We start from the raw sequence: 25,099 nt of genomic DNA on the forward strand, positions 1-25,099 counted from the left end.
TGCTACTCACAACACCATTGGCGTACTGAGACTCCTACAGCGCATGTGTGAAGTCATGCATATGCTGCTGCCTTAAATTGCTGATCAGCACTGCTGAAACATGCTAAAGTCTAAACTCAAGCACCCCCAGAAGTTTGCATCTCCAAAGAACTTCAGTTATAGCACAAAGAGAATAACCTCTCTTTACCCACTGTATCTAACTACAGTTATATTAAGCTAACAAAAGAAATATAGGATGTTATCCATCTGTTTTTCAAGATTTTGGTTCTATGGGCATTCATTTCCCTAAAAGTGTGTTATACAGGAGGTCAGAGTAGATTGTCCCTTTTGGCATTAAAGTCTATGACTCAGTGTGAGAAATGTAGTTACGTGTTGTGTTGATGCAAATATCTGAACCTATAGGTTATGGCCCATTGAAATTAATAGTGCTCTGCATAGATCTTTCTAGCAGTTCCTGACACAGGATCTTTTCTTTAGTTTACAGTTGATTAGCAAGTAACAAAAATGCTGTGCATAACGAGCATTATTAATGTTGCAATCTTGAAATATTTAGCACTGTGCTGCTGCATCTCCATATCCCAAGAGAAAGCAAGTTTGTGAATTACTTTTGCGAAAAGGAGCCAACATCAATGAAAAGACAAAAGAGTGAGTGTTATTAATGAGCGCTGTTAATTGTTCAGGATGGTTTTGTAGCATATAAATTAATTTTTTTTTTTTTTTTTTTATAAAGCTGCTTAACACCTCTCCACGTGGCATCAGAAAAAGCTCATAACGATGTCATTGAAGTGGTTGTGAAGCATGAGGCTAAGGTATAATTTACAGGCTATATTTGTTGGCTAGAATTATCTGTAAAATGTAATGTTGTAGCACAAAACAGACTGCAATTGTAAATGCAGCATAGTGGACAGAATTTTAAGTATATATGTTTACAGCTATACAAGTATGTGTAATGTCTATTATATAATTTTACATATATTTCATAAATTTGTAATATTTTAAAATACAGTACCCTGTAGTTTTACTAATTACAGAAAAAAGATGTATTTGATACTTAATTGCAAGCAATAGAATTGTGAAGGTGTTTACAAAAACAACTAAGAGAGGAGACAGTAAATACACTGGTTAGAATAGTATGTAAGAGACCTACGATTAAAATTGGAAAAGATAGATAGAATGAAGAAAAATTAAAACAGTGTTACTGGCAATAAAATTAAGTCAGGATGTTGCACAGCTGCTATGGGCTATGTCTACACTAGCCAAAAACTTTGAAATGGCTGTGCAAATGGCCATTTCGAAGTTTACTAATGAAGCACTGAAATACATAGTCAGCGCCTCATTAGCATGCGGGCGGCCGCAGCACTTCGAAGTAGGTGGGGTCCTTTCAAAAAGGAGCCCCATCTGGATGAGCCGTGTCAATTTTGAAGTGCGGCAGCCGCCCGCATGCTAATGAGGCGCTGAATGTGTATTTCAGTGCTTCATTAGTAAACTAGTGTAGGCACGGCCATGGTGAAATAGTGAAATCTGTTGACAAAAATGTTCATTGTGACCTGGTCATTTGTGAGAGTAAGATCTTTGGTCTTCAGTCCAGTAAAATTATATTCTTAAGTTTGTCTTCTCTTTAGGTTAATGCATTGGACAATCTTGGTCAAACTTCTCTGCATAGAGCTGCACATTGTGGCCATCTGCAGACATGCAGGTTGTTGTTGAGCTCTGGATGTGATCCCTCAATTGTGTCACTGCAGGGATTCACAGCTTTACAAATGGGGAATGAAAGTGTGCAACAACTACTACAAGGTACTTTTTATTTAGGATATGAGTCAGTTTTTAAAATGGTGTCATGCTTTGTTTCATTTGCTCCATCAGCAGCCACTAAGGAGTAGCACTAAGCTCAAGCAAAAATATTCTATGTTTGTGTCATCTGCTAACTGCTACTCAATTTATTTAGCAGACCTGCCACTTCCATTCACTTCAGAGGAACACTGAAGGAAATCTCTATCTAAAAATGAGGATCAATATTATCTATTTTTGGTTTGCCTTTGTGACTAGAAGTAAGAGAATATAAACATAGTTTGGCAATTTTTTTTCAGTGGGGGGGAAAAAGCTAAATATAGAAGCTTTTCAGGCAAATTGACATTCAGAAACTGAATTGTCTGGGTTTTGCAGTATTTCAAAGTTGATGACATTGCAAGATGCGAACAAGCACAACTTTGGAAATCTGAATGGGAGACTATACCTATGAGTTCAATTTTGAGGATGATATGAAGAGACACGTACTAAGTAGAATTTCTTGATGTATTTAACAACAGCCCTTGAAGTACTCTATTTTAGTTTGATTTTCTAGGTAAATAAACTCTAAAAATATACACCATTACTTGTTTATAGTCATATTTTCTTTTATAGAAGGCATCCCACTAGGTAATTCAGATGCAGATCGACAGTTATTGGAAGCTGCAAAGGCAGGAGATGTGGATACTGTGAAAGTAAGAATATAAATGCAGTTTTAATATTTACTAAAGTGCATATTTTTCCAAATATATTATTATTGCTTAAAAAAGAGAACCTTTCTCAGCCTAAATGCTGTAGACACATGAATCTTATCCAGGGGAGACCATATTTCCCTAGGCCAAATACGGGATACCGTGGTGAGGGGGAGGGGTCAGCTTCCTAGCTGCAGCTGCCAAGCAACTGCAGCTCTCTAGCTGCCCCATGCCATGGGGCACCGGAACAGGTTGCTGCCCCACTGGGGGACCTCCCCAATTGCAGGGGCGGTTGCTCTGTGGAAGGTGGGGGATTTGCTGGATGACTCTCGCTGTGGGACACCAGGAATGGGGCTGCCAGCCTGCAGGGGACCTACCCAGCTTGTCCCGTGCCTCTGGATGCTGGGAATGGAGCTGCCACCCCATGGGGGACCTCCCCAGCTGTCCCACGACTCCAGATGTTGGGAACAGGGCTGCTGCCCTGCAGGGACATCCCCGGCTGCGCCATGCCTCCAGGTGCGGGGAACATGGTGGTTCCCACCACCCCCTTCCTTACCCTCCTCCCCCCGCCACCCAGCCACAGGATACAGGCCAATTATCCCTTTTGTTAAAATAAATCAGGATGCCTTCCTGGTGCCTGAAACACAGGACCGTCCCAGCCAAAACAGGACGGATGGTCACTTTAACCTTGTACTAATCGCACTCATAATATGCAACCATTACCTGCTCAGATTTAAATAGTAATATGGGCCATTTTTCTGAAGAAGTCCCATTCAGTTCTTAATTGGAAAAAAATAGTACAGACAATAGTTTAGAATTTAGAGAGAGGGAAACAAGTGATTCTCATTGCTCTGTCATGAATACAGGATCCCAGAGAAGTAAAGCCTTTACTCATTGGTAAACTGAATGTCATGTACAGGTTATAATGGGTATAGGTAAGTCATCTGTGTTTGATAAATAAGTAATTTTTCAGATCAATATGCAGCACAGTATAGCCACTGTCTAAATTTTTGGGTGTTGTATATTATAATCTGTTTTGTCTGCTTCACAGAAGTTATGTACAAGCCAGAGTGTGAATTGCAGAGATATTGAAGGGCGTCAGTCCACACCACTTCACTTTGCAGCAGGATACAACAGAGTGTCTGTGGTTGAGTATCTTCTTCAGCATGGAGCTGATGTCCATGCAAAAGATAAAGGGTGAGTATTCTTCCCAGTACTAATTATAGAAGGTAATGTCTGTTTTGTGGTTTATGCTGATCTGATTTGCGATCTGCCTTACTACAGAAACTTCATTTCTTTGGAAAAGTCCTTCCTTGGTAATGCTATAAGAAATTCTCTCTTTCTAGTGCTAAGGGACTTTAAAACATACTCACTATGTAGTCTACATGACCTGAAATCATGTAATTTAGGCCAGTCAAAGGATAAGTAAGAAACAGTGATTTATGCAGCCCTGGTCAGTTTTCCCGCTTCCCTGAGCTGGGGGCACCCGGAGCCCAGTACCAGCTCCCCACCACTCTGAGTTGCTTTAAACCGAGATACGCACACTCAAGTTGCGCATATCTCAGGGTTTTACTGTACATTAAACTCTTCTATATCCAGCAGCCCCAGGACTGGGAGGTTGCCAGATTTTCAAATATTCTGGGTAATAGAGAGGTATACCTAGTAATGCATAACACTAAAAAAAATACAAGATAAACTATTAAGAAACAAAAATGTATGCAGAGTACTATATCAATAACAACAGTGGTATCGTATACTGTAAACTTACACTGTTTGCTGTATTTACTTTCACTGTACTTACAGAAAACAAAGTAAATTTTAGTTACATCTTAAATTTTCCTTTGTCTCACCACTTTCTTTAACTACAATGCCAGCTATTTGAGAATTCCATATAATAGAATGCCAATTAAAACAGACTCTACTATAGTGCAGAATATGCATTTTAAACATCAGCATAAATACCACACTAATCTTGTAGCAAAGAATAGAATTATTGTATGCATAAATGAACACAGATATTTTTAAAGGGAAATCATGCCTCGCTTTGATACCAGAATTCTTTGAGTGGGCCAACAAGCATGTGGACAAGGGGGATCCAGTATACTTTGATTTTTAGAAAGTCTTTGATGGGCTCCCTCACTTCAAACTTCTAAGCTAAATAACTTGTTGGGATAAAAGGGAAGGTTCCCTCATGGATCACAAACTGGTTAAAAGGTGTAGGAAAGGGTAAGATTGCAAAATGGAGAGAGCTAATAGTAGTGCCCCACAAGATCTGTACTGGTACCAGTACTATTCAACTTACTCATGAATGATCTGGAAAAAGGGGTAAAGAACAAGATGGCAAAAGTTGCAGGTGATAAAACTACTCAAGATAGTTCAGTCTAAAACAGACTGCAAAGAGTTATAAAAGGTCTCGTAGTTTTGGGTGACTGAGCAACAAAATGACAAATGAAATTGTGTTGATAAATGCAAAGTAATGCACATTGGAAAACATAATCCCAGTGAGAGAGAGATCTATATTTATATATTGATAGATAGATAGATCTATATCTATATATATGGAGATATATATAAAGAAGTCTAATTTAGCTGTTGTCCCTCAAGAAATTTCAGAGAATTATCCACAATGTTCCCAAAAAATCCACTTAGTGTGCAATGGCAGTCCAAAAAAAAAATCAATCTTTTCCCCAACTTTCTGTTAAATGATAAGATAGAAGATACATTTTGCCTCCTACATAAATCTGTGGTATGCCCACATCTTGAATACTGATCTGGTCACCCAGTCTCAAAAAGAGATTTTTGGAATCAGAAAAGTTACAGAAAATGCCAACAATGATTTATGAAACAGATTCCATGTGAAGGCAGATTTTAATAAAATTGGGACTTTCCAGGTTTGAAAAGAGATGAGTAAGGGGGGGGAGATATAATAGAATCTATATGATCATGACAGGCGTGGAGAAAGTAAACAAGGAAATGCTTGTTTCTTCTTGTAACACAAGAACTGGGGATCAGCAAATGAAGTGAATAGGCAACATGACTAAAACAAAAGGAAATACTTTTTCAAAACACAATCAGTCTGTGGAATTCTTTACCAGAGGCTGTTATCAAGGCTAAGACTAATAGGATTCAGAAAAGAACTAGATAAGTTCACAGGGGATAGATCAATGAACGGCTATTAGTTGGATTAGGCTAGCATGCAAAACCATGCTCTGAAGCGTCTCTATCCTCTGTTAGAAGCTGGGAGTGGACAGCAGGATACACCTTTTTATGATTACCTGTTCTGTTTGTTTCCTCTGAAGCACCTGGCATTGGCCACTGTTGGAAGACAGGCTAATGAGCTAGATGGACCTTTGCCCTAACCCAGTATGGCCATTCATATAGTTATGCTCCACTGGTAAAATTTCCTCTTGTATCTGGGAAAAGAGATGAGCGTTTTAGCACTGATTTATTTAAAATGTAAAGCCATTGAAAGACAAACTTGCATTCACAATGAAAACCTTTACACAGTTGCAAACAAATATATACACTCATACCTCATTTAGTGATTACTTGACTTGCGAGTACTTGCTAAAACGAGGGATATACACAAATACCTTTGTTCACCAAAAGAGTGAACTTCCCCCACTTGTACAAGCCAGTCACAGGATCCCTGGCCGGGAGGCAGGGAGACCCATATCCCTGTGGCTGGAGCACAGGGAGACCTGAAATGCAGCTGGAGTGGAGCCAGCTGCGGTGTCCCTGGCCAGGAGCGGGGAGACCCGCAGCTGGTTCTGCTCCAGCCATGGGGTCCCTGGCCGGGAGCAAGGAGACCCACAGCCCCCCAGCCATGGGGTCCCTGGCCTGGGGTGCAGGGAGACCCGCAGCCCTGTCCGCCCTCTCCCAACACCCCCCACCTGCATCTCCCTGCTCACTCCCCAGGCCCCGTCCCGAAGCCCCCAGCCCACTGCATCCCCGACAGGTACCGCTGCTGCAGCCCTAGGAACCAGCCGCTACCACCAGGTTTTAACCCTCCCTCCTGCTTATGGCCCCAAACTGCCCCTCGCCTTTAACTTTCTCTCTCTCTCTCACTCACACACACACACACACCACCCCCCGCCCCCCATTCAAAAGCAGCTGCACGCTGCCGCTCCTTCCCCCAGTTAGGAGCACTAGGAACCAGTCAAAGACTTTAATGTGTATTTATTGGTAATGTAGTGTCCCTCTTATGAGTTTTCACCTACAAGCAGAAAGCTGGGAACCAGTTGCGTTCCCATAGTGAGGGATGAGTGTATATGTCTCGCTATATCTGAAAGCATATAGGTAAGTAACTATTTTTTTCATATTTTATTGATATGATTTCAAAACTGAAATGTGGTTGTTTCCAGAAAAGTTCTAGACTATATAAATGTTAGAGCTGCTATTAACAGAAGCATGTAAATCTGAAAGGTCGCCTGTATTAAGAGAAATTTTCTTAATCTTGTTTTCAGAGGTCTTGTCCCTTTGCACAATGCTTGTTCCTATGGTCATTATGAAGTAGCAGAACTGCTTGTTAAACATGGTGCAGTTGTAAATGTATCAGATTTGTGGAAGTTCACTCCCTTACATGAAGCTGCAGCAAAAGGAAAATATGAGATCTGCAAACTTCTACTACAGGTATTCTGCAAGTTGATAGAGAGGAGGTTAACTGATGAATATAAGTGCGTCATGTTTAATCTGCGGTGTGGAAGGCCTTCTATGAGAAATTAGACTTTATTCATGCTGGGCTTGCAAACAATGATTATTAAACATGAATTTTAAAATTAATATATTTTAAGGGTAAGCTGTCCATCCTCTTACAATGTGTGGACTTGTTATTCTTTTCTCTACATAAGCTTAATGTGAATGGAAATAAATTGCCAAGGGGGCATGTAAGCCATTTAAGAACAAGAAGTGCTTATTCTCATTATTTCCATATTTGGCAGTTGCTCAAGTAACATGAGTACTTGATTTCTTTTGGGCTTTTTGTATTTTATAGCATGGTGCGGACCCCACAAAGAAGAATAGAGATGGAAATACTCCTTTGGATCTTGTTAAAGATGGTGATACTGATATTCAGGACCTACTTAGAGGAGATGCAGCTTTGTTAGATGCTGCCAAAAAGGGTTGTTTGGCCCGAGTAAAGAAGCTTTGTTCACCTGACAATGTGAATTGTCGTGACACACAAGGAAGACATTCAACACCACTACATTTAGCAGGTTAGTGTTGTTAAGCACTAAACAGTTGACCCTAGTCCATGCTACAGAGTTAGGTCAACATAGGGCAGCTTGGGTCACCCTAATTATGTCAGTATACACAATACAACCTTGCTGTCACCAGCGTACATGCCTCATTACACCTGAGGTGGTAACTCCATATCCACAAGATGTGTAGAGCATGCATTGGTGTAATTAAAGTGATGCATTTGCTCTTCGAATGTTCATCTTATCATGGTGACTGGGCTTGTACGTTCCAGCGAACCTGAGAACAATGCCATAGAGAGTCTCATACACCCAGCAGGGTCACCTTTGGCAGCAAGATCAAGGGGGGAGGGTCCAGACAAAGAACGATACTAAAAGATGGAGGATAGCAAGGGTAATGCTACAGCAGCTGTGAAGGTGGATGAAGGCTGCAGCAGACAGAAGACTCCCAGTTGTTGTGAGTTCCATGCATTGGCCCTCAGCCTTCTATCCATCAAGAACCTTGTGGTGCCTGTAGTGCAACAGTCCCCCTGCATTACAAGATGTCATGCACAGGCGTCTTCGTGTGCATACTACTCTCCTAAAGTTAAGCCCTGTGGCAACTGGAGATGGGAGCAGGATTGTGAAATCTGTAAGCTTTTAGTCATGGACCAGCACATAGGCAGTAGATATATGAATCAGTTGTTCCATTTCGAGGACTGAGGTGGTAGAATGGTCCAGCTTCTACATCATTGATTGAGCAGCCCTATTTAGAATCAACTGTATTCACCCCACATGGGAAGGGGAGCTAGAAAATGTGCCCTAAACATAGTCCACCTCAACCCCCCTTCCCCCCCGACTGGGTAACCGAGTCCAGTGGGTTCACCTGTATGCAGTTGAAATCAACACTAAACTTTGGAACATGGAATATTCAAACTCTAATGGACAACCCAGACAGTGAGCATCCCAAAAGCCACATGGCAATTATCTGCAAGCTGCGACAGTTCAACATCAGTATATGTGCCCTGGTAGAAACGTATTGACAACAAGAAGGACAGCTAAGAGAAGAAGGCGGAGGGTACACATTTTTCTGGAAAGGAACCCCAAAGGAAGAAAAGCTAATTCATGGAGTAGGATTTGCCATCAAAAATGAGCTGACAAAGAAACCAGCAGACCACTGTCATCAGTGCTTATGCACCAACTCTAGGCACTGAGAATAACGTGAAGGAGAAGTTCAACATCCCGTTGGACACAGTCTTGAAAGACATCCCCAAAGAAGACAAGATTATTCTCTTGGGAGACTTCAATGCCAGGGTCCAAAGAGATGCAGACCTCTGGCAGACACTACTGGGGAAAGGAGTTGGCAAGAGCAACTCCAGTGGAGTGCTCAGCCTTACAAAATGTGTCGAATGCGAGCTCGTCATCACAAACCCTCTCTTCAGCCAGAAAAACGAATTTAAAACGTCATGGCGACATCCTCAGTTGAAGCACTGGCATCTCATAGACTGTCATTGTCCATGCTAGGGGTCGCATGTACGGTGACTAGTGCTGATGACTGCTGGACCATTCACCACCTTGTTTGATCCACAATGGCAAGCAGTTTGTCACTAGACAGAAAAGTTAGAGGAAACAGATCTGATGAAAGATCAAAATCTGAGGCTTGAAGGACCCCATCAGAAGAAGTGACTTCCAGATAGCGCTCCAAAAGATGTTTTCGATAGTACTCCCTGAAGATATGGAAGAACATTGGTGTCAATTGAAAAATGCCATCATTGGAGCTTGTGGAGAAACCACTGGCTACCAGTCCAGGAAGCCTTGGGACTGGTTTGAGAATGATGTGGAAATTGAACATATGATTGAGGCAAAAAGGAAAGCCTTTAGGACCTGGCAAAGTGACATCAACTGCACAGTGAAGAGAGAAGCGCATGCCAATGCAGAAGTCCAACGTAAAACAAGGACTCTGAAATAACCAGTGGTGGACTGAGCAGGTGCACAAACTCCAGCCTCTTGCAGAGATTTCTGCAGTGCTGCCAAAGCTGTTTATGGACTTGAGAAACCATAGAAGCAATCTTCTGAGATCAAAAGATGGTACTGAACTCTTAAAAGGCAATGAAGGCGTTGCTTCTTGCTGGAGTGAGCACTATAATGCACTCTTGAATTGCCTTTCCACTGTGGTCCTGGAATTCCTTGACCAAATCCCACAGCAACTGCTTAGGGATGATCTTGCAATGCTTCTTACCCTGAGTGAGGTCCAAAGTGCTATCAAAATGATGAATTGCAACAAGGCAACCAGCCTAGATGGAATCCCTGCCGAAGTCTTCAAAGAAGGTGGGCCGGAGCTCCACAAACAACTCCACCTCCTGATTCCCAAGATCTAGGATTGGGAGCAGATGCTACGATATATCAGAGACACACTAATCATCAGCCCCTTCAAGAAGGGCGACAAGTCGGACTGTGGAAGCTATTGTGGCATCTTCCTCTTGGCAATGACAGGGAAAGTCTTAGCTCGAATCCTCATAAACTGACTCCTGCCATACTCAGAAGAAAGTCTTACAGAATCCCAGTATGGCTTCTGACCATTCCAAGTAACAGTAGACATGATCTTCACCACCTGGGAACTGCAAGAAAAATGTTGTGAACAAAATCAAGCTTTGTACATGAGTTTCATCAAGCTGATCAAAGCATTCGACTCAGTCATTTTTAGCGCCCTGTGGCCCATCCTCTCAAAGATCAGCTGCCTCAGAAAATTCATTAGCATCTTGAAGCTGCTTCATGACAACATGACTGCCAACAGTACTGAGCAACAACAGATCCCAAAGCGACCTCTTTGAGGTCAAAACCAGAGTCAAGCAAGGCTGTGTCATTGCCCCATCGCTGTTCTGTATTTTATCACCGTGACCCTTCCCATCATTGATGGCAAGCTTCCAGGTGGCCTAAAGATTGTCTATAGAATGAACTGGAAGCTTTTCAGTCTCAGTCTGAAGGAACCGACCGGGGCCGTGCGCAACTTGACCTGCTGCTCATAAACAGGGAAGAACTAGTAGAAGAAATAGAAGTGGGAGGGAACCTGGGCTGCAGTGACCATGAGATTGTAGATTTCAGGACCCGGATGAAAGGAAGAAGGGTGAGCAGTAACATACAGACCCTTGATTTCAGAAGAGCAGACTTTGACTCCGTAAGAGACCGGATGAGCAGGATCCCTTGGGAAATGAAGATGAAGGGGAAAAGAGTTGAAGAGAACTGGAAGTATTTTAAAGAAGTCTCACTGAAGGCACAGGAACGAACAATCCCGCTGCGTAGTAAGAAATACAGACGTGGTAGGCAACCAGCTTGGCTTAACAGGGAAATCCTTAGTCAGCTTAAATTAAAAAAGGATGCATATAAGAAATGGAAACGTGGACAGTGGACTGAGGAGTATAAACATACGGCTGGAGGATGCCGGGCACTAATCAGGAAAGCGAAAGCACAATTGGAACTACAGCTGGCAAGGGATGTGAAGAGTAACAAGACGGGTTTGTACAGGCATGTGAACAAGAAACAGGTTATCAGGGAAGGTGTGGGACCATTACTAGATGAGGGAGGTAACCTAGTGACAGGTGATGCAGGAAAAGCTGAAGTACTCAGTGCTTTTTTTGCCTCAGTTTTCACAGACAAAGTCAGCTTCCCCATGACAGTTCTAGATGATGCAGTGTGGGAAGGTGGAGGGCAGCCATCTGTGGAGAAGGAACAAGTTCTGAGCTATCTAGAAAAACTAGATGTGCACAAGTCCATGGGTCTGGATTTAATGCACCCCAGGGTACTGAGGGAATTGGCAGAGGTCATTGCTGAACCTTTGGCCATTATCCTTGAAGACTCTTGGAGATCAGGGGAGATACCGGATGACTGGAAGAAGGCAAACATAGTGCCCATCTTTAAAAAAGGATAGGAGGACAATCCAGGGAACTATAGACCCGTCAGCCTTACCTCAATCCCTGGGAAAATAATGGAGGGAATCCTCAAGGAATCCATTTTGAAGCATTTGCAAGAGGGGAAAGTGATCAAAAGTAGCCAACATGGATTCACCAGGGGCAAGTCCTGCCTGACCAATCTGATTAGCTTCTATGACGAGGTAACAAGCTCTGTGGACATGGGGAAGTCAGTGGATGTGATATACCTTGACTTCAGCAAGGCTTTTGATGCGGTCTCCCACAACATTCTTGTCCATAAGTTAAGAAAATATGGATTGGATCCTTGGACTATAAGATGGATAGAATGCTGGCTTGATGGTCGGGCCCAACGGGTAGTGGTCAGTGGCTCAATATCTGGATGGCGGTCTGTTTCAAGCGGAGTGCCGCAAGGCTCAGTTCTGGGGCCGGTGTTATTCAACATCTTTATTAATGACCTGGATGAGGGACTGGGTTGCACCCTCTGCAAGTTTGCAGATGACACAAAACTAGGGGGAGAGGTTACGTTGGAGGGTAGAGAGAGAATCTAAAGGGACTTGGATAAATTGGAGGACTGGGCCAAAAGAAATCTGATGCGGTTCAATAAGGAGACATGTAGAGTCCCACATCTGGGGTGGAAGAATCCCAAACATTGTTACAGGCTAGGGACTGACTGGCTCAGCAGCAGTATGATGGAAAGGGACCTAAGCGTTATGGTAGATGAAAGGCTGGAGATGAGTAAACAGTGTGCCTTTGTAGCCAAGAAGGCTAATGGCATACTGGGGTGCATTAGGAAGAGCATTTTGAGCAGATCTAGAAAAGTAGTTATTCCTCTTTATTCGGCATTGGTGAGGCCACATCTGGAATATTGTGTCCAGTGTTGGGCCGCCCAGTGTAAAAAGGATGTGGATTTGCTGGAGCAGGTTCAGTGAAGGGCAACAAAAATGATTAAGGATCTGGAGCACAAGACCTATGAGGGTAGGCTGAGGGATTTGGGCTTGTTTAGCTTACAGAAGAGAAGACTTAAAGGTGATTTAATAGCAGCCTTCAACTTCCTGAAGGGGAGGTCTAAAAAGGAGGGTGAAAAACTGTTCTCAGTGGTGTCAGATGGCAGAACAAGGAGTAATGGTCAGAAGTTGAAGAGGGAAAGGTGTAGGTTAGACATTAGGAAAAACTACTTCACCAGGCGGGTGGTGAAGCATTGGAATGCGTTGCCTAGAGAGGTGGTGGATTCTCCATCCCTTGAGGTTTTTAAGTCCCGACTGGACAAGGTCCTGGCTGGGATGACTTAGTAGGGGTTGATCCTGCTTGAAGCAGGGGGCTGGACTAGATGACCTCCTGAGGTCCCTTCCAGCCCTGTGATTCTGTGTGATTCAAGAGATTGAAGACTAAAAGCAAGATCTTCAAACCTTGATCATGGAGCTCCAGTACATGGATCACAAAATGGTTACTGCTCTTTCTCCCGCAGCCCTTCAGACCATCTTAAATGTCTTCACTGAAGCATACGAGAATCTCGGTCTCACACTGAACATCAAAAAGAGCAAGGAGGTCCACCCCTCGCTAACAGGACAATGTCATGTTCCTTCTATTGACGTCAATGGAGAATTGCTGGAAAATGTGGAGCGCTTCCCATACTTTGAAAGTCATCTTTCCACTAAAGTAGAAGTTGATGTGGAAATCCAGCATCGTCTGAGCTGTGCAAGCTCTGCTTTTGCCTGCTTGAAGCAAACGGTCTTTGAGAACCGGGACATCAATCCCAAGACAAATCTCCTTGTGTACTGCTCAGTGATGGTTCCAATGCTACTGTGCACATGTGAAACCTGGAAAACATACAAGCATCATTTGAAGGCACTTTGAACAATATCATTAGTACTGCCTCAGGAGAATCCTAAATATCTCTTGTGAAGCTAGGTGCACAAATGCTAGCGTTCTGGAAGAGTTGAACGTGACCAGCATTGAAGCCATTTTCACTCAACAACCTCTTCTTGGACTGGTCACATGGTTTAGATGTCTGATCATCACTTCCCAAAACAGCTTCTGTTTTCTGAGTTGGAGGAAGGCGAGAGGAGCATTCGGGGCCAGTGGAAGAGAGATAAGGACATGCTGAAGACATACATGAAAAAGTGCACCATTGGTGTCAACATTTGAGAGAACCTTGCCCAAGACAGTCCCCTGTGGAGAGCAGTAATCCATGAGGGGTGACACAGTTTGAGAGGTCCAGCCACAGTGCAGACAAGGAGAGAGGCAGAGAAGGAAAAAAGTGTGTCAGAAACTGCCTCATGCCCCTCCAGCTACCAGCACCTGTTTCTTCTATGATAAGAGCTGCGGCTCCAGAATTGGGCCGATCAGCCATTAACGGATTCACAAAAGGGAGGGTGAAATGAAAACAGTCCTACTTGTTATCAAGTGATTGCCAAAGCAGAAGAGAGTGATGCATTGTCCATGTTGGCACTATTGAGTTATTCTGCATCATTTGGCAATTTCATTATTCTGTGCTAGAGCCATGAAACTGACAATAAAGCAGCTCACAGCTTGAGCTGAGACAGATGGGGCTCCAGCTACAGCCCAGGTGACCTTAAGGTCTTAATTTCCTGCTGGGAGCACAGTAGTTGCCAATCTCTGCAAAGAGCTCGCCCTCTGGGAGCCCAGGACAACTGCCATGCTCCCAGCAAGGAGCTAGCAGGTTGAGCTGGTCAGGTGCATTGGAAGGAGCCCAGAGCATGGGTGCAGGGTAGCTGGGCTCCCAGTAGGGATAAGGAGGCAGCCAGCAGGGAGCTGAAAGTCCAAACTCTCAGGCCCCATGCTACAGGGAGAAACAGTAATGGGAAACTTGGAAATGGCAGAGATGCTTAATGACTTCTTTGTTTCGGTCTTCACTGAGAAGTCTGAAGAAGGAATGACTAACATAGCGAATGCTAGTGGGAAAGGGTAAGTTTAGAAGATAAAATTAAAAAAAAAATGTTAAAAATCACTTAGGAAAGTTAGATGTCTGCAGGTCACCAGGGCCTGGTGAAATGCATCCTAGGATACTCAAGGAGCTTTGAGAGGAGGTATCTGAGCCATGAGCTATCATTTTTGGAAAGTCATGGGAGACAGGAGAGATTCCAGAAGACTGGAAAAAAGCAAATATAGTGCCCATCTATAAAAGAGGAATAAGAATAATGCAGGAAACTGCAGACCAGTCAGTTTAACTTCTGTGCCAGGAAAGATAATGGAAGAAGTAATTAAGGAAATCATCTGCAAATACTTGGAAGGTGGTAAGCTGATAGGGAACAGCCAGCATGAATTTGCAAAGGACAAATCATATCAAACTAATCTGATAGCTTTCTTTGATCAGATAACGAGCCTTGCGCATGAGGGAGAAGCAGTGGATGTGGTATACCTAGATTTTAGTAAGGCATTTGATACGGTCTCGCATGATATTCTTATCAATAAACTAGGCAAATACAACTTAGATGGGACTACTATAAGGTGGGTGCAAAACTGGCTGGATAACTGTACTCAGAGAGTAGTTATTAATGGTTCTCAATCCTGCTGGAAAGGATTCCTGGGGTTCCACAGGGGTCTGTATTGGGACCGGTTCTGTTCAATATCTTCATCAGTGATTTAGATGTTGGCATAGACAGTACACTTATTAAGTTTGCAGATGTTACCAAGCTAGGAGGGGTTGCAACTGCTTTGGAGGATAGGGTCAAAATTCAAAATGATCTGGACAAATTGGAGAAATGATCTGAAGTAAACAGGATGACGTTTAACAAAGACAAATGCAAAGTGCTCCACTTGGGAAGGAACAATCAGTTTCACACATACAGAATGCGAAGCGACTGTCTGTCTAGGAAGGAGTATGGCAGAAAGGGATCTAGGGGTTATAGTGGACCACAAGTTAAATGAGTCAACAGTGTGATGCTGTTGCAAAAAAAGCAAACATGATTCTGGAATGCATTAACAGGTGTTTTGTGAATAAAACACGAGAAGTCATTCTTCCACTCTACTCTGCGCTGGTTCGGCCTCAGTTAGAGTATTATGTCCAGTTCTGGGCGCCACATTTCAAGAAAGATGGGGAGAAATTGGAAAAGGTCCAGAAAAGATCAACAAGAATTATCAAAGGTCTAGAGAACATGACATATGAAGAAGGGCTGAAAGAAATGAGCTTGTTTAGCTTGGAAAAAAGAAGATTAAGGGGGGACATGATAGCAGTTTTCCAAGTATCTAAAAGGGTGTCATAAGGAGGAGAGAGAACTTGTTCTTCTTGGCCTCCGAGGATAGAACAAGAAGCAAGGGGCTTAAGCTGCAGCAAGGGAGGTTTAGGTTGGACATTAGGAAAAAGTTTCTAACTGTCAGGGTGGTCAAACACTGGAATAAATTGCCTAGGGAGGTTGTCGAATCTCCATCTCTGGAGATATTTAAGAACAGGTTAAATAAATGTCTATCAGGGTGGTCTAGAGAGTACTTGGTCCTGCCATGAGGACAGGGGGCTGGACTCAATGACCTCTCGCGGTCCCTTCCAGTCCTAGCATTCTACGATTCTATATCCATGTTAAGTCAGTTAAAAGCCCCGTTGGCAAGGTATAGTTTGGGCATCAGCCACCATAATCACTGCAGGGGCTACAGTGTAAGTTAACCCACCATTGGTTGATTTAAGTTTTTAGTGTAGACATGCCCTTAGCTGACTGGTTAAATTCATTAGAGAGGAAATGCGCTTCTGTGACAGGATAATCCTGAAAGCATAGGTAATTCTGAGAGGTGTTAAATGGTCTGTTCAGATTCATATGACTATCTCAGCTGAAATGAAGACACCTTATGGAGACAAATGAAGTGCAATAATAGCTCATATATTTAAGCCACTTATTAATTTTGAATGTTTGTTTGTATTTAACAGTATTATTTCTGTCACCATCCCTCTTATCCCCACACAGCAATCTCTTTGTTGTGTTCTGAATGTCCCAACCCCCACACTCTACAAGATGTGGGGTAGGTGGCTGGTAATCTATTGATGACCTGTGCTCCAGCTTTCCTTACTGAGCCAGCCTCTGCATCTGATAAACTTCTCAGCGTCATCTACACAGGCAGCCTCTGTTGACAAAACTGGGTTTTCATCAACAAAACTGGCAGAGTGTGTACACAGTTAAAGCACTCTGAGACTTTGCTGACAAAACTCAGATGTTCAGCTGGCAGTGTTATACCTCTCCCCCCTCAGGTATAATGCCTCTGTCAACAGTGTTTTGTCAAAAGGGTGCCCGTATGGATGCATCTGGTGACAGAGTGCCTCCGTTTCCCCAGGCAGCTCCTGTTTGCAGAGCTTCTGTGGAGAGAGGGCAGGGCAGTCTAGCTGCTCTCCATCAACAGAGCAGCTTTCTCTTTCAAGCTGCATTTATGTGTAGAGATGTCTGTCGACGAGGTCCTGCTGAGGTTTTCTCTGTTCACAGTGTCCTCTGTCGATAGAGGCTGTCTGTGTACATGTAGCCCTTGTGATTTACCTCAGTCAGGAGGATTTCCTGGGACAAATTCCTTGGCCCAAGACTATCACAGGCTGCCATTCCAAGAAGCATAAGGATAAAGGAAAAAACAGGGCTTGCATGGGCATATTACAGCTTATGCTTAAATGTACCTATTTTAAAAACACGAAGAGGTTAATGCACACATTTTGTTAAACAGCTGTTTGCTATCTGTAGCTCAAAAAATGGTGTAAAGAATTATGCTGCTTAACTTTGCTATCTGTTGGTAAAGAATAGAGGTTATATTCTGTTAGGTGGCTTAACTTTTCGTAATCTTTTTTGGTTTGGCATCCGATACGCTGTCTGTAATAACATTAACTGTTAACCTAGTCTTGTCAAATCTAGAGTTTTCAGTGAGTTTACAGGATTCTCATCTGTAATGAAGAATTTCTGCATTGTTAGTGACGTGTACCCATCCTGCTTGCTTTGTGTCTCCAATTTCTCCTTGAAAGCAGGCACCAGCAAGTCGGGAAGCATCATGTAACTTATACCCTGCTGCCAGTACAGTGAGCGTACTGATGTGGGGCCAGCAGAGCTTGCAGTTTGCCAGGAGTTGCAACTTGGTGGTATTCAGCACAAGTGGTGGAGGAAAATGGAAGGAAACTGGCTTAAGAGAAGAGATGAAGAATGGTGGGCATGAAAATGGGCTAGATTTTGTCAGAGGCATGGAAGCAGAATTGTCCATCAGAACGAAGATACTTAATCGCTTGTTCCATTATATCTGTTCGTAAATGAAGAGTTTCAATTTTCACGATAACTATGGCATCAAATCACCAATAATTTCTGTATTGTGGATTTGAAATCTGTTAATTTTTATTGTGGAAAGTCTTAATACTCAACTCCAGAAATATAGATGCATACAATTAATATGTTTATTTTCAGGTAAAGATGTTAACTTTCTGCAAGTGTTTGCTTAAATATTTGTTATACTGAAAAGAAAACTATGAAGAACTGAAGTACTCTGCAAATTGATAAAGTGGCATTTATTGTGCAATCAAATACATAGGATTTATTTGTTCCATAACTGTAGTAAATGGTTTCTCATAGCATAGCACAATGTGACTTATTTGTAGAGGTTTTTTTTTCTCTCTCAGACATGAATTAAGAATAAAAATGTTGTATTTCAGCATAATTATGTTGACAGTTTTTCTTTTTTCCTTCCTTCCTTAATTACCTTTTAGCGGGTTACAATAATTTGGAAGTTGCAGAGTACCTGTTACAGCATGGAGCTGATGTGAATGCACAGGATAAGGGAGGGTTGATTCCTCTGCATAATGCAGCATCTTATGGGGTAAGTACTTACTATCTTTTGGAACAACTTGAAACTTTTATAAAAAGCTGTGATGAGGCTTTTATTGACATTAATTGTGTAGCCTAGCAACTGCTAAAGCTTTTGTCACTGTTACAATACCATCTAATTTGGAATTACATAATTATAACTGCAGCTCAGATTCAACTGACTGTTGCAGAAGTTAAGATTTTAATTTTTTTAAAATCACTGGCAATCATGTTGTTTAGAAAGTTAATCAAAATTTATCATAAAAACAAGCAGCCTTAAAAGATGTTCTGTAAAATTGCTTTTCACGTGTGCATGTTTATAACATTTCACTACCAAAGATTTAATTTCCAGGTCTGGAGATGATCCAGTTCAGACATCTGTGAACTCTAAGCAGAAAATAGGGCTCTTTTGTGTTTGGATACAGGCTGCAATCAAAACAGTTAGGTTGCTTTCAGACTCCGGGATTTGAATTCAATACCCACCTCTGTCTTTCCATCAATTCAAAGGAGTTTGTATTTGGGCTTCTGGTTTGGTCCATTTCTATTTTAAATAAGAAAATAATTATACAATGGTACATCATAATTCAAAATAGTGTATTTCATTTTGTCAGTATTTATTTTTGATCTTTCTATAATTTAGATCAATTCTAGGAAAATCCAGAGTGAAGTTAAAAAAGGATTGTTTAATAATTGAGTGCTATAGTATATTAAATTACATCTCAGAATGTAACAGGATATTTTATTTTCCAGCATGTAGATGTAGCTGCTTTACTTATAAAGTATAATGCGTGTGTGAATGCTACGGACAAATGGGCTTTCACACCTCTGCATGAAGCAGCCCAGAAAGGAAGGACACAGCTTTGTGCTTTGTTGTTGGCACATGGAGCTGATCCTACTCTGAAAAACCAGGAAGGACAAACACCATTAGACCTGGTCACTGTAAGTGATGGGATCTTTTTAGAAATCTGTGCTGAGCTGCAATTAGTTGTTGCACGCCTGGTTTATATCAGATTGTTTTTAGACACTTTTTTTTTTAGTTCCAAAGTACAAATTTGGCATTTGTGCACAACATATAACTCTGGCTACTTGAATGTTTGACCATTTGGTTACACAAGCCAGTAAACCTTCATACATCTTTCTTTGTTCCCTTGTACGAGATGGCTCATTTTCTTCTCACTTTCTTACTGAGAAAGAAAACATGTCTTGATTTGTTCCAGAATCAACACTTAATCTATTTTTTATTTTACTTTGGATACTTGATCAACTTATTTGACTGGCTAATGTAACATTTGATCACAAAAACAGCTGTAGAGATGAAATTTAGTCTAACTTTATAATCTTGTCATCTTCTAAAATCTAATTGAGATTTTGCTATTATTATTATAATACAATCAAAAGCTTCACAGTTTTCAAAGTAACACTGAATTCATCATCTTACTGCAAATTGAGATTTCTTTTTTCTAAAGTAAACTAGTAATGAGTTTTGTTTGACTGCGTTTGGAAAACAGTTAAATATCAAAATGTTTATATTGCAATTTTTTTGTAGAACATCTCAAGTGAAAGATTGCTTTTAAATTTGTTGAATGTTTACATTATTATATGTATAGATTTGTTCAATATGGCTTTAGCCTTATTTTCTCGAGTATTTAATTTTTATTCCAGAAAATACCTTTTGCATGGAAGGGTTCCTCCATTTTAATAAACTCTCTTTTGATATTTAGGCAGATGATGTTAATGCACTGTTGACAGCTGCGATGCCTCCTTCTGCCTTGCCATCTTGTTATAAATCTCAGGTTATAAATGTATCTCAAACCTCAGGACCTACAGCTGACTCCCTGTCTTCCGTTCCATCAAGCCCATCCACTCTGTCTGCTGCCAGTAGCCTTGACAGCTTATCTGGCAGCTTTCCTGAACTCCCTTTACTTGTTAGTACAAATGGTACAGAGGGAGCGACTGTTTTAGAGAAAAAGGAAGGTGAGAGACTTTATTTTGCTCAAATTGTAGGTGTGAAATAATACCCCTTGAGCAGTTTACATAAATAAAGTTAAATCATGATTTTGTTGAAATATAATTTTCTTTAGGTATTTTTATCTACTATAGTAAAAGTTTTGTGAGTGCTCGTCTAAGTTTTCAAATTTGTGCATTAACCCCCTTTGCTTTCTGTTATCTCTGTTTTCAAATATGGCTTGGTAAGGACCTGATTGCTGAACAAACAAACATTTATAACTCCTCGATTTTTTTGACATCAGGGGTCTATGAGGCATTTTTTCCCAGATAGATTCTTACAGAATCTATTACTGAATTGTCTTAGGTGGTTGTAGAATCTCCATCACTGGAAATATTTAAGAACAGGTTAGATACATATCGAACAGGGATGATGGCATTTGGGCCTCCTGTGAGGGTAGGGAACTGGACTCAATGACCTCTTGAGGGCCCTTCCAGTTCTACTATTCTATGAAGTAAAGGGTTTTAAGTAGAAATCAAATAGATAAATACTTGTTACAATGATCTTATACAAAGTGAAATGGTATAAGTTCTGAAAGATTTTCAAGACCTCTGATTTGTGAACAAGGTTGTTTTCATAATTTCTGTTCATTGTGCAAGTACACAGTATTTGTAGTAAAACACTTTTAGAGACCAGAGACCATGTATTTTTATATTGCGCCAAGTGTGTTCTACGTGCCAGAAGAAACAGTAATACATAATTGTCTTATTAGAAATTTAAATATTTTTATTAAGGTTATAAAAGTTTTTTAAGACACATACTTCCTCTTATTGCAAAAATGTGTAAGTATGGAATATACTGTGTTGTAGGTAATGTGTGAAAAGAACTTATATTCTTTTTTTATATTCAGTTACAGGTGTAGATTTTAGCATAAATCAGTTTGTGAGGAATCTTGGACTTGAACATCTGATTGACGTATTTGAGAGAGAGCAGGTGAGTAGCTGTTTACAAATATTGGGTTAGAAAACTCTGCCAGGAGGTGGTTGTGTTTTTTTGGTTTGGTTTTGTTCTTGTGTTTTGACATGAGAAGGAGGGATAGCAGTAGCCCCTTAAGACCTACAGGTTAAGTTCCTATTTCTGTTTAGCGCAGATAGGGTCTGCAGGAAGTGAACATCATGAAATTAAGTGTAGTAATCACTAAAATGTTCTGTTTGCTTGGTAATATATCCTGAAAGTGAAATTCCCCAGTCACGGAACTGACTCTTGCAAATACCACTTGATTGCTTTTTAGGTAGCATCATGCGAAGTGATGAACAAAAGAGGAAAATCATAGCATTTCTACTATGACTTGTAGCATGTGTTAACTTACTCTCATAAGAGGAGGAGGGATAGTGCAGTGGCCTGCTAAACCCAGGGTTGTGAGTTCAGTCCCTGGGGGGCTGGGTCATTTAGGGACCTGGGGCAAAGTAGATTTTAAAAAAAAATGGTGCTCAGTCCTGCCAAGAAGTCTCTTCCAGTTCTATGAGATGTGGAGACAGTAAGGAAGACAGCACACACAAAGTCAAGGGTGAACTATTTATATTCAGAATGTGACTCTTGTTACTATGAATCTAACTTTAATTAATATATATCTAAAATATCTTGGGTTTTGTCTTACTTTAGAAGGTCTTTTGAAACCTCACTAACTTTATTTCTGCTGCACAAAACATAGGTCTCCAGGGGGTTGCATGACTGCTCACTATTGTTTTATAACCTAACTAGTTTTTCATACATTTTGTTTCTGAGGTTATAATCTTTTATAATGAAATATTTGTCATGACATTTTTATTAACGTGTACACCAATCTAAACCAATTGTATTGCTCTTTGCTATAGATAACACTGGATGTATTGGTTGAAATGGGCCACAGAGAGTTAAAAGAAATTGGTATCAATGCTTATGGCCATAGGCATAAAATCATTAAAGGAGTTGAGAGATTGATCTCTGGACAACAAGGTAAATTTATTGAATTACAGAAGTGGTTATATAGAGAGAGTTCATTTTTATCAGCTTATACCAGTTTTGTTCCAAATCATATCTTCTGAGAAAGAGCTGAAAATACAATTCTTTATACAACAGAATGTAAAATTATGCTTACTGACAATATATGCTACACTGTCTTGCAGCTTGAAGCTCACATGAGAAGCTTGCATTAGTGGTATGAATTATCATGAATACAGGTTGGACCTCCCTGGTCCGGCACCCTCAGGACCTGGGCAGCGTTGAACAAGAGAATTTGCTGGATGAGGGATGGTCCCCTACCTCTGGCCGCCCAGTTTCTTCTCTACTGCCAGGTCAGCTGGGCTGCCAGCCCCTGGTGCTTCTGGCCCCACCTCTGCCAGACTTGGTTCCTGCCCTGGCCAGGATGCTGGGTACTGACTCCATCCCCATGAATGCTGGCTCCAGCCTTGGCCCATACCCTGCAGATGGTGGCTCCAGATGGCTTGCCAGACACAGGCTCTGTACCTAGACACTTCCCCATTTCCAGAGGCCCCCAGTCCCAAAGTTGGAAGCACCAACCTCCAGCCCTGGAGTTGCCAGCATCACTGGGCTACCAGCATGTCAGAGCCAACGCCCTTCACTTGCCATTGGACTTCAGCCAGTAGGGCTCCTGGCCCTTCTGCCATAAGAACATAATGTAAGGACCCTGGGACGGTGCAGCTTCTGCAACTGTTGTGCCGCTTGTCCGGTTTTTTTGACCGGGTGCTGGCATCTCCAGGGGTGGAGGCTCGTGCTTCCAGCTTTGGGACTGGGGCCTCTGGAAATGGGGAAGGGTCCAGGTACAGAGCTGGTGTGTGGCAAGGCATCTGGAGCCAGCATTCCCAGGGTATGGGCTCAGTGTAAGAGATCTTCTTCGAGTGGTCCCCGTGGGTGCTCCACAATAGGTGTCGGGCTCGCCCGGTGCCGCAGATCGGAAATCTTCCAGCAGTTGCTCCTGGATCGCGCATGCACTGGCGCGCGCCGCCCTCCTGCACATCCCCAGCCACGTGCACGATCCGGTCCCCACCAGTTCCTTCTCAACCGCCATCGGCTGCAGACGGAATCCACTCAGGCTAAGGCCAGAGTCAGATTACTTAGTGGTTTTTTTCCATGTGTAATTTGTTGTTTTTCGGTTATTAAACTAAAAAAAAAAAAAAGGGAAAAAGAGAGGAGCGGAGAAGAACAGAGCGGACGTGAAAGGCCATTAGGCCTCCCGCTGCCGCAGGCCGGTGATCACTCTTTGAGGAGGAAAGGCACGGATTAAGTGCTAAGTACCCTCTTAACAATAAAGGACTCACCACAATGGCCTCTTCAGGTTTTACACAGTGTGAGTCATGCTGTGAAGCTATGCCGGCCTCCATGGGGCATAGCGAAGGCATCCGACGCCTGCGGGAATTGCAGGCTACCCAGCCGCGTTCGCACTGTGCTCTGACCCCCACCCCTCAGTGCAGAAACGGAGGGAACTCTCCCTGGCTCGATCCTTGCCGTGCATTTGCAGCGAGCAGGACGAGCGGAGCACACAGCTACCGGCTGCATACTCTGGTGGCCGCACCGCCACAGGTGGCACCGACCCCCGCGGCACCAGCGGTGCAGGGGTGCCAGGCACGGAGCCTGCAGGCACCGGAGGGGGATACCTGCGCAGCACCGCAGCTGATGGTGCCGAGCACAGTGCTAACAGCAGGGCCGAGATTCCCGGCAAGGGAGGGGGCGGTGCCGGCCCTGCAGCGGAGGGGCAAGGCAACATCAAAAACCCGGCACCGCAGTCCATCTCTGGACAGGGCTGCGCTGCTGTTAGCACCAAGCCCTCCCCCTGTGATACACACGCCGCACCAAAGGCCTGTGTCTCCACTTGCCCATAAGGGGAAAAAGAAACAAACCGCCTTCTCCGTTCCTCCAACCGATGTCACCACAGCTTGGGCCACCTTCACCATTTTCTGGGATTGGATCCCCCTGGAGTACTGTCACAAGCCAGTCTCACCTCTATCGGTGTCGCCGTGGAGGTCTCGCTCTCCCAGACATCGGGGGTACACACCCCGTGAGTGGTCCAGGTCTCCATCTCCGGACCCTTGCCATGCTGCCATGGTCGTCCCTATCAGGCTGGACACAGACAAACCACAGGCCTGCACCCAGGGGCAGGTCCCCATCCCCAGCCACTCAATACCCCCGTGGGCGCTCCCGATCGGGGACAGAAACACAGTTGTCTCAAGGGGAGTTAAATTTAGAACCCCGAGACTTTCCTTCACAATCCTCCAGCAAGCAAGTGTGTCATCGCCCGCGGGAACCCGAGGGTTCAAGGGAGGTTTACCTTAGGGGTTCCTCCTCATCCTCCCCAGACGAGGCCATGGCCCCCGGGGATGTCTCTCCCCGGGATGACCTTAAACAGTTTCAGGAGCTGTTTTAAAGGGTGGCTTTCACGCATGACATTTAAACGGCAAAGGTGCAGGAGAAACATCACAAACTCCTGAAAAATCTGAGACCCCCGGCTTCATCCAAAATTGCTATTCCGCTGGACGAAGCCATTCTGGAGTCAGCCATTACTATATGGCAGACTCCGGCCTCTGTTCCGCCTATGAATGGGAGAGCAGATAAGAAATACTTCGTCCCGGCAGAGGGCATGAAGTTCCTCTTCAGTCACCCACAACCAAATTCTTTGGTGGTCAGGTCGTCCCAGCAGAGGTCAAAGGCTTCTCAGTACAAATCGGGGGATCAGACAAAGATGCTAAGAAGCTAGAGCTGTTTGGCAGGAAGGTATATTCCTCTCCTGTCCTGCTATTGAGAGTGGCAAATT

General features: G+C 42.9%; 1 protein-coding gene across 2 annotated transcripts in view; it reads left to right on the forward strand.

Annotated features, from left to right (window-relative positions):
- Positions 1-25,099, forward strand: part of TNKS2 (tankyrase 2) — a 73,226-nt gene that overhangs the window by 22,705 nt on the left and 25,422 nt on the right. For both annotated transcript variants that reach the window (XM_075000374.1, XM_075000372.1), the window contains exons 10-21: positions 554-645; positions 731-809; positions 1,623-1,794; positions 2,401-2,480; positions 3,529-3,674; positions 6,944-7,109; positions 7,471-7,690; positions 18,251-18,360; positions 19,098-19,286; positions 20,069-20,321; positions 21,203-21,285; positions 22,167-22,287. In XM_075000374.1, coding sequence (XP_074856475.1) covers positions 554-645; positions 731-809; positions 1,623-1,794; positions 2,401-2,480; positions 3,529-3,674; positions 6,944-7,109; positions 7,471-7,690; positions 18,251-18,360; positions 19,098-19,286; positions 20,069-20,321; positions 21,203-21,285; positions 22,167-22,287 — 1,711 coding nt within the window. The remainder of the gene's footprint in view (positions 1-553; positions 646-730; positions 810-1,622; positions 1,795-2,400; positions 2,481-3,528; positions 3,675-6,943; positions 7,110-7,470; positions 7,691-18,250; positions 18,361-19,097; positions 19,287-20,068; positions 20,322-21,202; positions 21,286-22,166; positions 22,288-25,099) is intronic.

Source organism: Carettochelys insculpta, chromosome 7 (assembly GCF_033958435.1).
Source record: "Carettochelys insculpta isolate YL-2023 chromosome 7, ASM3395843v1, whole genome shotgun sequence".
Classification (NCBI taxonomy): Eukaryota; Metazoa; Chordata; order Testudines; family Carettochelyidae; genus Carettochelys; species Carettochelys insculpta.